Genomic DNA, 13,436 nt, shown 5'->3' on the forward strand with positions numbered 1-13,436 from the left:
CCCAGCTCCTAATCACTGTTCCAGCCTCTTTTGAGACAAAATATCAAATGGATTCACCCTCTCCCTCAGTTCTGAAGAAACGTCAAGTGGACTCGAAACATTAACTCTGTCTCCTCTCCCTACAGATGCTGCCAGACCTTGCTGGGTTTCTTCCAGAATTCTCTCTGCTTTTGTGTCGGGATTCCAGCACCTGCCGTATTTTGCTTTCAATTTAATAGAAAGGCATTGATTGCTTTCCAACAGCTCTCTTTCCTTTGCTTTCTGAATTATGAGGAAATCAGTAGAATTGTTTGATCTGGCAGTCCACCGAAAGTTTTCTTTCTGCGCTATTAATCTCTTAGGAAGGAGGTCGAGGGCAAAACAGCCTGGATAGATGCACATTTCAAAGCATTTGTAAGTTTGCGTGTAGCTTTGCAGAGGGATGACTTGCTTACGTGACATAAAGTGACATTGGCAATATGGAGTTCAAGATAATAACATATCCCCAGAAGGACAGAAAGCCTTCATATCCTGGGCTGAAACCATCAGGCACAAGGTCGAAATAGGGAACTTTCTTTTCGAATTTCACACCCCAGACGGCACTTCCAACAGCCAGGCAGAAGGCTAAACCAGCGAGAATCAAGAGAACCTGGAAGTGCATTAAATACAATTGCAGTTGGTTATTTCCGTTTCAATTTCACCTTATAGGTAATGTTACAGTCACCTTTGATCCAAGTAGCTGCAGCCTGCTTTGATCGTCCTGGACACTAAGCCCAGTCCTTAACCAAGTCAGACAGGCAGTAAGAAACACAGGTAAATCCAGAATTTACTCAATACCGATTTATCGGACAGGGGCGAGTATTATTTTGATTTATTTTTTCGGTCGATTAGGCTGAAGCGTTCCTTCGGGCAAATCACTTTATTTAATCGTTTGCCGGTTCCTCTTTGTTTTTTGTGCATGGCACTGCGGTGTGAAATATATCCATCTTTTTGTCTGACCGCATCGCCGTTCTCTCATTATTTCACTCTTAATTCTACAGGGTGAACTGCACAGTGCCGGTTTTAAGGAAAATCCTTTTTTACCGAATGAACATCCATTTGGTCAAAAACAGGAATTTACCTGTATATGCTTTCAGAAACAGCACCTTTCTTACCCCTCAGGACATTCCTACGTATATCCTGGACTATAAAAGCACTTTGGGGAAATAAAGCTTTGTTTTGGAGGCAAGTCTGAAACAAGCACCAGACGGAAATGCACGATACAGTGAAGAGGTCGCACGTCCATTTTCTGACTTTGTGCTTCGTTTTACCACTCTCCCCCACCCCCCCCCTCCAAAAACAAAAACAATTCCTTTACGTCTATTTAACTCACAGCTTAATACACAAGCTTAATTACATGATTGAGAACTTATAACAGACCAGTGGCCTGAAACGTTGGTTGAGATTTTCCAGCCGTGCGGTGGGGGAGCCCACCAGCGGGAGATTCGGCAGCCCGGCCAAAGGTCCTTTGGCTTCTGGCAAGACTGGAATATCCTGGCGGGGATGGGGGACTGCGGGGGGGCCGGGGGAGGGGGGGGTGGACGATCGGAATCTACCCATTGGCTCGGTTTCTCTCGCGATAAATGCTGCCAGACCTGCTAAGCGTTTCCAACATTTTCCCACTTTTAATTTAAGCTACCCACCGCTGCCGATCAACTATAAAAACTGGATCTGCACTTTCTACCTGGGTCGGTAATTGGTTGGGAGGATGAAAACTAGAGAGTCAGGGTAAAGGGAACATTTCCCGACCAGTGGGAGATGACTGATGACCGGGGCCTCAGCTTTTCACCATACGCTTACTGGTGACTGGAATAGGGAGTTACCAGTGCGCAGATGTCACAACGATAGGAGGCACAGAAGTTACAAAGGGACATATTCCGGCAAAGTGGAAGAGCAAGTGAAAAGTGACTGAACATACCAGAAGCACCACACGATTCATGAGGCGCTCGATTCTGGTTTTCTTCAAGATATACTTCCCACTGTTCTTCATTATTTTTGTATCCACCCCTGGAAATTAAATGAAATACAAGACAAGTCAACATGCTGTGTGCTGAAGAGGGTCATTATACTAATATCAGCAGTAAATTTATGGGCAGGGGAGCAGCAATTTTGGCTTTGGAAGGTACAGTAAGTCCTCATTTAAAGTCGTGTTTGTGTTCCAGAAATTCATGACTAAGTTAATCGTAGACTCCCATAGGGATCAACAATAAAGCCAGAGTTAAGTTCCTTCAGACATCTCTGGCCCGGAAAAAAATGACGCACAAGTTGAAATGCTGCACCATTCGTGTGCCACACTGTGCATTCCTTCCAAAATAACATATATCACTAAACATAAAGAAACTAATACAGTATACAACAAACAAAATACACTCACCTTGTGGACATCTGTACAGTATTTTTAGATTGACAAGGCTCCATCTAGTGACAGAGGTTGGTCGGTGAGATTATCAGCAGAACTACCTGCACTGACCAATGTCTGCCACTGGATGGAGGCGAAGACTTCATTGGGAGTTCAGCACTGGTGAAGCCAGGGGCAGAGGGAGACAGCAAGCAGCCAGGAGATGAGTCACAGGCCCCACCCAGAGTCTGAGGCAAGAACGGAGGCAAGGCCCAGGAACACAGAAGAGGAAGTCTGGCAAACAACGTTGAAGTGAAACTGGCAACGTCAAATGGGTTTACTGGCACTAACTTATCAGAATGAAGCAACATTAAGAAAGGCAATGTTGAGAGAGGCAATGTTAAGTGGAGACTTACTGTAGTGTAAAGCAACCACTTGCTCAACATCTCTCCTGATTTTCATCGCTCTTGATCTTAATGGGAATAATAATAACAATTGGAAGAGATGTCACATGCGCTGCCGATTTGCTATTGTCGGTTTCGGACCATCTACAGACAAAATCACCCCATTGAGTCTGTCCCATTCCAACATAATGCAATGGGTACACACCAGTCCTTCATCCCTGTTTCTGCTCCCACATAACTCAGGCATTCAGGCCGGGATTCTCCGACTTCGCTCGCGGTGGGGATACTCCGTTCCCGCGGTGAAAGTGAATGGAGCTTTGACTGGACATTCTGCCTTCTCACTGGCAGTGGGGTGGCAACGGACGAGATTGGAGGACCGCGTGGACAATCTCCAGGAGTAGCAATGACCTTAGTCCAAGTTTAGAATCTTTCTCTGACCACAAAGGCAATTAAGCTCCGGGAGATGATAATGTCTGGTGATACTAGCACTCCCTGAATACGTACGCAGAGAAATTGGCACTTGCAGGAACTTATCTAGTTCCCTGCAAAGTTCATGCCGGTGAATTTGTTCTCAGCAGAATATGCAGCATTTATTCCACAGGTTGATGAGTCCACTCAGGGAGGCACTTCCTAACATGCAATTTAATTCTCTGCTTTCTTCACTTGTAAGCATGTTCCCAAGTCTATCTAGGTCAGATAGCTTTGTCACACGGGCAGGATCTTAATCCTTTTATTATCACAGTCACATCTCTCAAAGCCTAGGTTTTTCCAAAGCAAGGCCTCAGCCCTCGCAGTCTACCTTGATGACTAAGGGCAGCGGTTTTAACTCAGGTGGGACTGGAGCGAGCAGACCTCAGGCAGGTGACAAAACTTCTGACCTCAGCCAGGGTGATGTGGGTTTCCTGGGCCGAAGTTTTTTTTCATGGCGGGGTTTCCCTCCCGACATCCAAAGGGTATGTGGGGAGCACATCGCCGTTGACTCCCGAGGGCCTCGCAGCCATTCCACACTTGAATGAGCTGCCGTTTGACTCGAGTAGGGACTTGCGCTCCTCACTGGAGAGCTGTCGGACCATCTGATTGGCGGGCAGCATTCCACCCCCTGCAGCAACAGCGCTGCAGTGGACAGAAGGGGAACTTCGGAAGGTGCATGAGCCGAAGGCTCAGGACGGGGGGACAAGGTAAATTTAAGGGGACCAGGGATGGGGAGGGGAGGGGAGGCCTGGGTGGGGTTGGAAAGGGTGTGATCGGGGTTTCAGAAGGAAAGGCTGAGGGAGGCGCCAACCCATCCTGCCCAAGATCTAAGCCCGTTCATTACTGGTCGTCCCCCCCTACCAGGTAAATCCTCCCACTGGCCTAAAAATTGAGACTGGGCAAGGAATGGCCCTGGGTAGCTAATTATTGACTGCTTAAGGACCTCAACTGGTCAAGGGTAGGCGTACCATCCAACAGTAAAATAATTGTGAGGGTTGGAGTGGGCTGCAAACTGGAGGGAATCCCATCCCTTCAATTTCACTCCGATCCCCAACCCCCCCTCGCACATACCCTCCCACTCTCCCTCTGCCTAAAAGTCTGCCAGCGGGAAGGTGAAATTCATGCCCTCACAAAATCTGACCGGAACATGGTGATAACCCTCATGTGGACTATGGGGGTCACTAATCGACCTCCCCCGTGTGGCTTGTAGTGTACGGGGTTCCCATGTTAGCCCTTTAGATGCTGCTCCCAGACCCAGACCAGGTTTTCAGTGTCGATAAAGATGGCCTGCACCCTGGAGAGGACAAAGTTAAAGGCCATAAAAGTGGCACCGACCCCATGAAACACGACCAAACTGAAGTCATTCCTTGGCCTCATGAATTATTCTGGGAAATTCATCCCCAACTTGGCTACTTTACTGACACTCCGACACGTACTGTTGAAGAAATCATTGCAGGGGCCACAGGATGAAAAGTGAAACTACAGCTTCTATCATCCAACATCTTGCTGCACTATGATCCCACAAGACATCTGGTACTAGCATGCAATGCCTCTTCATACAGAGTAGGGGCAGTCCCCTCCCATCGATGGGATGATGTCCCCGCGCGACTGATTACGTATGCATCATGAACCTTGACAGATATGGAATGATGCAATGTCCAAATCAAAAAAGGGGGAATGGCTGTGATATTGAGAGTAAAGAATTTCCATCTGTACATCTATGGCCGACACTTAATAATCGTGGACCATGGGGCAGCACGGTGGCGCGTGGATAGCACTGCTGCCTCACAGCGCCGAGGTCCCAGGTTCGATCCCGGCTCTGGTCATTGTCCGTGTGGAGTTTGCACATTCTCCTCGTGTTGCGTGGGTTCCAGCCCCACAACCCAAAGATGTGCAAAGTAGGTGGATTGGCCACGTTAAATTGCCCCTTAATTGGAAAAAATTAATTGGGTAGTCTAAATTTATATTTTTTTTTAAATAATAATAATCACGGACCATAAACCCCTGTTGGGCCTTTTTAAAGAGGACAAAGCAATTTCCCCCTTCACCTCAGCTCAGGTCGATGTTGGACACTATTGATGGTGGTCTATGAGTCCTGCTTCGTGCACGGTAGCACAGTGACTAGCACTGTACGTGCACGGTAGCACAAGTGACTAGCACTGTACATGCAAGGTAGCACAAGTGACTAGCCTGTAACTTCACAGTGCCAGGGTCCAGGTTCGATTCCCCGCTGGGTCACTGTCCTGTGCGGAGTCTGCACGATCTCCCAGTGTCTGCGTGGGTTTCCTCCAGGTGCTCTGGTTTCCTCCCACAGTCCAAGACTGTTAGGTGGATTCGACATGCTAAATTGCCCTTAGTGTCCAAAAAAGGTTAGGAGGGTTAGATTGGATTACGGGGATACGGGGGAAGTGAAAGCTTAAGTGGATCGGTGCCAACTCGATGGGCTGAATGGACCTCCTTCTGCACTGTATGTTCTATGTTCTCGCGGAGCCGAGATCCCAGGTTCGATCCGGTTCTGGGTCACTGTCCTGTGTGGAGTTTGCACATTCTCCCCGTGTTTGCATTGGTTTCGCCCCCACAACCCAAAGATGTGCAGGGTAGGTGGATTGGCCATGCTAAATGGCCCCTTAATTGTGAAAAATGATTGGGTACTCTAAATTTAAAATAAAGAACACTGACTGCTTTAAATCGCTCGTTGTGCAAAAAGTGCCAACATGCATGCAGCCTCAGAAGGACTGTTTGTGTGTGCTGAATTCTGTCACCGAGGAATTAAAATGTTTTTGAAAGGCCAGATTTAATTATAGCATACGCTTCATAATTCGCAGGCATTCCGTGCATTATAGAAGGTTGAATTATTCGCTAACTTGACTTATCCAGTAATTTGGATTAAGCAATGTAATTAACATAACTAAAGGAAGGAACAATGCTTAAGGAGTAGAATGTATTTCATGAGTATCGCAATTACCAAATTCTTTTTTAAAAGTGTTATTCCTTTCACAGAGTTACAAAGCATGCAGAGTGGACGGAGCAAGACCTTTATCCATCTCATTGCTCGATCCAAAATCCAATTCAAACTGAATCCAATTCATGGTCCCAACAGCAGAGACGTACTAGATCCAAGCTGACAAGGGCAGTCATCGCACCTGATCTCACACGTGATCTTAGCCAAGAGGCTGAATTGACAATCATCACCTAATATCAGCCGGAATAGGCCGTGTTCAATTTGAAGACCTGCATTCTGACCGCAACACATTAGGTGCACCGTACTACTTACCGGCAAATAAAACCACACCGTAGCAACTTCTCCGTATTTCGTATTCTGCAACCTCGGAGTAATATTTTCTCATTGTTCAAGTGAGAATTCTTGATTTTTCCAAAATAGAGTGCCTGTAAATGAGTGCAGGTCACAGTTTGGCTTTTCGCAGATTATTCTACCTGTGGAGACAATGTGAATTTGCCTTAAAGGCTGCTGGCAATTCTGCACCTTGTTTTAAGAAAGCAGGTGAGGCCAGCTCAGGTGCCATATCGGCTCACTGGACAGAAGTGAGGTACACTCGAGTGGAGCGTCCCCCAAAGTCGTGAAACTTCACCCGAGATTGAATTACCAATTTAATTAATTTTCAATTAATAAAAGTAATTCAGCACTATAAATTTGGGCCTGGCTTCTTACACCCCTCAGCTCCCTTATAAAATTGGGCAAACAGAGAATCAGACACGAGGACAGGCAACTAATTTTCTTAGCCACAGTGCTGTTGACAGGACTCCACACATTGGTTTAGAACCAGCTAATAATAATGATTTCAAAATAGATAGGGCCCGAGACAAGCAACTGAGGTCAAGGATCTTACAGGTTTACAGAGATTTTAATTCACCTTTCAACCATTTATTTAATCATTTGGTTCAGGATATAAATGTTAGGGAACTAAGGGCAACATGGTAGTGCAGTGGTTAGCACTGCGGCCTCACGGCGCCAAGGTCCCAGATTCGATCCCGGCTCTGGGTCACTGCCTGTGTGGAGTTTGCGCCTACTCCCTGTGTTTGCGTGGGTTTCGCCTCCACAACCCAAAGATGTACAGGGTAGGTGGATTGGCTATGCTAAATTGCCGCTTAATAATTAATAAATAAATAAATAAATAAATGCGAGGGGAACTTTTGAGTTTGCGCCTAAAATACACGTCCCTTTCTTACCACTCCTAAATCAACATCAGTTTCTCATTGTAAACACAGAGCATACTTGGGTTAGATAAGAGACTGTAAATCCACATTTGAAATGGGAGTCTTTAAGGAAAGGTTGATTAGGGTGCAGGACAGACATGTTCCTGTGACAATGAAAGATAGAAATGGCAAGATTAGGGAACCATGGATGACGGGTGAAATTGTGAGACTAGCTAAGATGAAAAGGAAGCATACATAGGATCGAGGCAACTCAAAACTGATGAAGCTTTGGAGGAATATCGGGAAAGTAGGACGAATCTCAAACGCGCAATAAAGAGGGTTAAAAGGAGTCATGAAATATCTTTGGCTGACAGGGATAAGGAAAATTCCAAAGCCTTTTATTCCTGTGTAAGAAGCAAGAGGGTAACTAGAGAAAGGATTGGCCCACTCAAAGACAAAAGAGGGAATTTATGCGTGGACTCAGAGGAAATGGGTGAGATTCTTAATGAGTACTTTGCATCGGTATTCACAAAGGAGGGACAAGACGGATGTTGAGGCAAGGGATGGATGTTTAAATACTCTAGGTCAAGTTGTCATATGAAGGGGGAAGTTTTGGGTATTCTAAAGACATTAAGGTGGACAAGTCCCCAGGACCGGATGGGATCTATCCCAGGTTACCCTGAGGGAAGCGAGGGTTGAATAGCTGGGGCCTTAACAGACATCTTTGCAGCATCCTTGAGCACGGGTTGAAGTCCCAGAGGACTGGAGAATTGCTAATGTTGTCCCTTTGTTTAAGATGGGTAGCAAGGTTAATCCAGGGAATTATAGACCTGTGAGCTTGACGTCAGTGGTAGGCAAACTGTTGGAGAAGATACTGAGGGATAGGATCTATTCACATCTGGAAGAAAATAGACTTATCAGTGATAGGCAGCATGGTTTTGTGCAGGGAAGGTCATGTCTTACAAACCTAATAGAATTCTTTGAGGAAGTGACAAAGTTAATTGATGAGGGAAGGGCTGTAGATGTCGTATACATGGACTTTAGTAAGGCGTTTGATAAGGTTTCCCATGGCAGGTTGATGGAAAAGTGAAGTCGTATGGGGTTCAGGGTGTTCTAGCTAGATGGATAAAGAACGGACTGGGCAACAGGAGACAGAGAGTAGTGGTGGAAGGGAGTGTCTCAAAATGGAGAAGGGTGACTAGTGGTGTTCCACAGGGATCCGTGCTCGGACCACTGCTGTTTGTGATCTACCTAAATGACCTGGAGGAAGGTATATGTGGTCTGATTAGCAAGTTTGCAGATGATACTAAGATTGGTGGAGTTGCAGATAGCGAGGAGGACTGTCAGAGAATACAACAAAATATAGATAGATTGGAGAGTTGGGCAGAGAATGGCAGATGGAGTTCAATCCAGGCAAATGCGAGGTGATGCATTTTGGAAGATCAAATTCAAGAGCGGACTATATGGTCAATGGAAGGGTCCTGGGGAAAATTGATGTACAGAGAGATCTGGGAGTTCAGGTCCATTGTACCCTGAAGGTGGCAACGCAGGTTGATAGAGTGGTCAAGAAGGCATACAGCATGCTTGCCTTCATCGGACGGCGCATTGTGTACAAGAGTTGGCAGGTCATGTTACAGTTGTATAGGACTTTGGTTTGGCCACATTTGGAATACTGCGTGCAGTTCTGGTCGCCACATTACCAGAAGGACGTGGATGCTTTGGAGAGGGTGCAGAGGAGGTTCACCAGGATGTTGCCTGGTATGGAGGGTGCTAGCTATAAAGAAAGGTTGAGTAGATTAGGATTATTTTCTTTGGAAAGACGAGGTTGAGGGGGGACCTGATTAGGTCTACAAAATTATGAGAGGTATGAACAGGGTGGATAGCAACAAGCTTTTTCCAAGAGTGGGGGTGTCAGTTACAAGGGGTCACGATTTCAAGGTGAGAGGGGGAAAGTTAAGGGAGATGTGCGTGGAAAGTTTTTTTACGCAGAGGGTGGTGGGTGCCTGGAACGCTTTACCAGCGGAGGTGGTTGAGGCGGGCATGATAGCATCATTTAAGAGGCATCTAGATAGGTATCTGAACGGGCAGGAACAGAGGGAAGTAGACCTTGGAAAATAGGAGACAGGTCTAGATAAAGGATCTGGATCGGCGCAGGCTGGGAGGGCCGAAGGGTCTGTTCCTGTGCTGTAATTTTCTTTCTTCTTTGTAAAGGAAATGGAAAAAAATGAAAATCGCTTATTGTCACAAGTAGGCTTCAAATGAAGTTACTGTGAAAGCTCCTAGTCGCCACATTCCGGCACCTGTTCGGGGCGGCTGGTAGAATTGAACCATGCTGCTGGCCTGCCTTGGTCTGCTTTAAAAGCCAGCTCTTTAGCCCTGTGCTAAACCAGCCCCTATACATCAAGTGTATAGGGGCAGCACGGTGGCACAGTGGTTAGCACTGCTATCTCACAGCGCCAGGGGCCGGAGTTCAATTCTGGCCTGGGTTTCTTCCAGGTGCTCTGGTTTCCTCCCACAGTCCAAAGATGTGCAGGTTAGGTGGATTGGCCATGTTAAATTGCCCCTTGGTATCCAAGGATGCGTGGGTTAGGTGGGGTTATGGGGTTGCAAAAATAGGGCAGAGCCTGGTGCACTTTCAAAGGGTCGGTGCAGGCTCAATGGGCCGAATGGCCTCCTTCGGCACAGTAGGAATTCTAAGAATCTATGATAATTTAGGAATGAGGAAAGATCCTCAAAGTCCATCAATGCTGTTCTGCTGCAGACCATATTCTGTTGAAAAGGCTTCACACCAATGAAACCCGGGAGAAGGTTCTGGATCCATAGTTCACACTCACCATTAAACTGTGCTAGTTGGTCCATCGTGTTTACCTCTTTGTGTGTGATGCTCAGTGCTTGTCGGTATTTAAGGTTGGTTTCACTGAAAGCAAAAATTGTTTTCAGTTATAAGACTGTTCAATCAGCGTTGTTACTTCAATTAATGCTGCCATGCTACACGAACTGCTGAAAACCCAGTGTCAGTGTAAGGCCTGGTCACATTGGAGGAATTGATCACATCAAGAAATATTGTAGTTACTATGATATTTTCGTTCAAAGAGTCCATGTAAAAGTAGCTGGAGGGCTGACAGGGTTATTCACTAAAGCAGCATATGGAACCATAGGATGACACTCCAGTACAACATAGACTCCGCCTGCACCAAAGATTTCTGGCATAAAAACAGAAAATGCTGGATAAACCCAGCAGGTCTGGCAGCATCTGTGGAGCGAGGAACAGAGTTAATGTTGCGAGTCCGTATTTACTTCTTCAGAGCTGAAGAGGGGATAGGAATGTGGCAAATTTCATAGTTGTAAGAAGTTCGAGCAAAGTCGGAGGTCAGGGATAGGTGGGAGCTAAGGAGAGATCACAGAATTTACCGTGCAGAAGGAGGCCATTCAGCCCATCGCGTCTGCACCGGCCCTTGGAAAGAGCACCCTAACTAACCCCACACCTCCACCCTATCCCCACACTTACACCCTACCCCCGTAACCCCAATTTAACTTACCTTAGCAAACATGTCATGGACACAAGACAAAGGGAGCGTTAATGGTAGCGTTAAAGACTAAAGAAGGTGCTGATAGTGGCATAAAAGTAAGATAGCAGAATGTGTCAATAGCAGAACAAAGGTCAGTGCTAAACTAAAAGACAAGGGACAGATAGCTCAGTGGGAGAGTTGGGGGTTGTGGGGAGGGGGGGGGAGTTACATTGGGATGAAACAAAAACAATAAAAGGGTCAGGCTGAAGGAGGAGTGTTACAGTAATTTCTGGTGTTGTTGACACTAATGGAGAAAATGCCAAGCAAAACCTGGTAACCTTCCAGTGGAAAGAGCCTGGAGGAAACCATAGGCAGAAGGCAGTCTGACAGTTATCCCTGATCGCACAGTAAGAGAAAAGCTACCTATTCAACACTGGCAGGGTCACAATAGTGGGAAACTGTTTGCGGAAGTGGGCGTGTCTCATTTGTAACCGCTATGATGATATCTCAGTTTACGTGGGTAGTAAACTAGACACTTGACTTTCGCACTTTCACAAGAAGCTCTGCATTGAAACCATCAAATTTGTCCTTAAATGCATGAGACAAGAATTTCTTGTATGTATTTATGCCCTTCTTCTATGTCCATCGAGGCAATGAACATCATTACTAAGAAATGGATAATTTCAGCCAAGAGCATTGCTCCCCAAATCATGAAATTAAGAGATTGTTAAACAAAAATAGGGAAATTAGGTAATGTTATGGTACCGGACCAGACCCCAATTTATGATAGGGAACCGGACGAAACCCCAACAATTTTCAATTTGTAAAACTGTGAGGAAAGGATACTTCACTCCAGGAGTGATTCAAATGACAAATAGGGATATTGTATATCAAAACAAACATTCTAATTAATACAAGAGTAACCACATTAACATCACAGAAAATAGCTTTTCAATTAACAGTTAAACAATTCTTAAAATAAAAGGAAACACTTTAACTACTCACTTATACCTTTTCTATCCCCAGTTAAGCAAAGCCTATTACAGACTAGAAGCTGCTTATAAATAAAGTTAGCAAACATAGGGATACTTGCTGTACTTTGTGTACAGATTTCCTTCCACAAACGTAGAGAGAGACCCTTTCAGGGACATCCTGCAAATCCTCGTCTTTGTCAGACTAAAAAGTCCTGCAGCCAAAACTGCTTGTTACAGACCTGGCTCCTTCCATTATTTACAAATCTGTATCCCACTCGGACCTTAATCTAAACACAAGGGGCGGGATTCTCCGACGCCCCACCGGGTCGGAGAATTGCCGGGGGCGGCGTGAATCCCGCCCCCGCTAGCTGCCAAATTCTCCGGCGCTGGAGAATTGGCCAGGGGGGGGGTATCTTGCCGCGTCAGTCAGTGGCTGCTGGCAACGGCACCCCCCCGGCGATTCTCCGGCCCACAATGGGCCGAAATCCCGCACATTCTGTGCCGGTCCCGCCAGCGTAGATTGGACGTGGTCCCTTACTGGCGCGACTTGGCGGTGCGGGCAGGCTCCGGGGTTCTTGGGGGGTCGCGGGGGGATCTGGCCCCGGGAGGTGCCCTCAGGGTGGCCTGGCCACGCGGTCGGGGCCCACTGATCTGCGGGCAGGCCAATGTCGTGGGGGCACTCTATTCCTACACGCCGGCCGTGTAAGCCTCCGCAATGGCCGGCGCGAAGGTGACTGCCTCTGTAGGGGATGACGTCAGATGACCCTGCGGAGCCCCCCACCCCGCTGGGTATGAGAGAATCCCGCCCAATATCTCAAATCATCTACTCTCAATGGAATCTCCAGTAATCATTATAAAGTTCCATTTGGCATCTCTGTGTAAACATGTAGATGTTCAAATTAATGATCACCCCAGCTTTACAACATCTTAATTGCACATTTTGCAGACACACTACCTGGCTGCATATTAAACCATGATTTTTTAATAACATTACTGCAACAGATATGTATGATAAAATCTATGCAAAAATGCCCTACATTCACCATAGTAACAGCTATTTTTTAAAGTAAGAGGGTAATAGAATTGTGGCAGAACATTATTAGTGAGTTTGAACAGATAATAATGGTGGGCAGGTCAGGAGGAAATGGGATTGTGAGCTAACTGTCTCAAAGTGCAGCAAGGAAATGGGATGACTGGTTGGGAATGATAGGCAAGCTGGGCCAATGGCCTTCTACTATCCAAAATGTGACTATGTCACCGTGGTTTAGGTAAGTAACCAGTGTTCTTGGGAAGAGAGTCTGCTATTCATATTGAGCAGACTTCTCAGTTGCTTGAATTAAAGACTTGTAAACATGGTGACGCATGGGTCCCTGAATGTTTCAGACACACCACTGACCAGAGACAAATGTAGTTAAGAAACTGAAACCGACCTAATGTCGTTAGCGATTTAATTGTACACTGGTAGATATTCCCTGTTGCAATATCACTGTCAGGAAAGGAAGCAGAGTTCCATAATCTTTGAACTTAACAAGAACAGGAAAATCCAACCAACATGAATGACAATCAG

General features: G+C 46.2%; 1 protein-coding gene across 1 annotated transcript in view; it reads right to left on the reverse strand.

Moving 5' to 3' along the window:
- Positions 1-13,436, reverse strand: part of LOC119953191 (phospholipid-transporting ATPase IC-like) — a 139,781-nt gene that overhangs the window by 86,073 nt on the left and 40,272 nt on the right. Inside the window, exon 11 of the mRNA XM_038777182.1 lies at positions 10,221-10,303. Coding sequence (XP_038633110.1) covers positions 10,221-10,303 — 83 coding nt within the window. The remainder of the gene's footprint in view (positions 1-10,220; positions 10,304-13,436) is intronic.

The sequence above is a fragment of the Scyliorhinus canicula genome, chromosome 18 (assembly GCF_902713615.1).
Source record: "Scyliorhinus canicula chromosome 18, sScyCan1.1, whole genome shotgun sequence".
NCBI classification, from domain to species: Eukaryota; Metazoa; Chordata; class Chondrichthyes; order Carcharhiniformes; family Scyliorhinidae; genus Scyliorhinus; species Scyliorhinus canicula.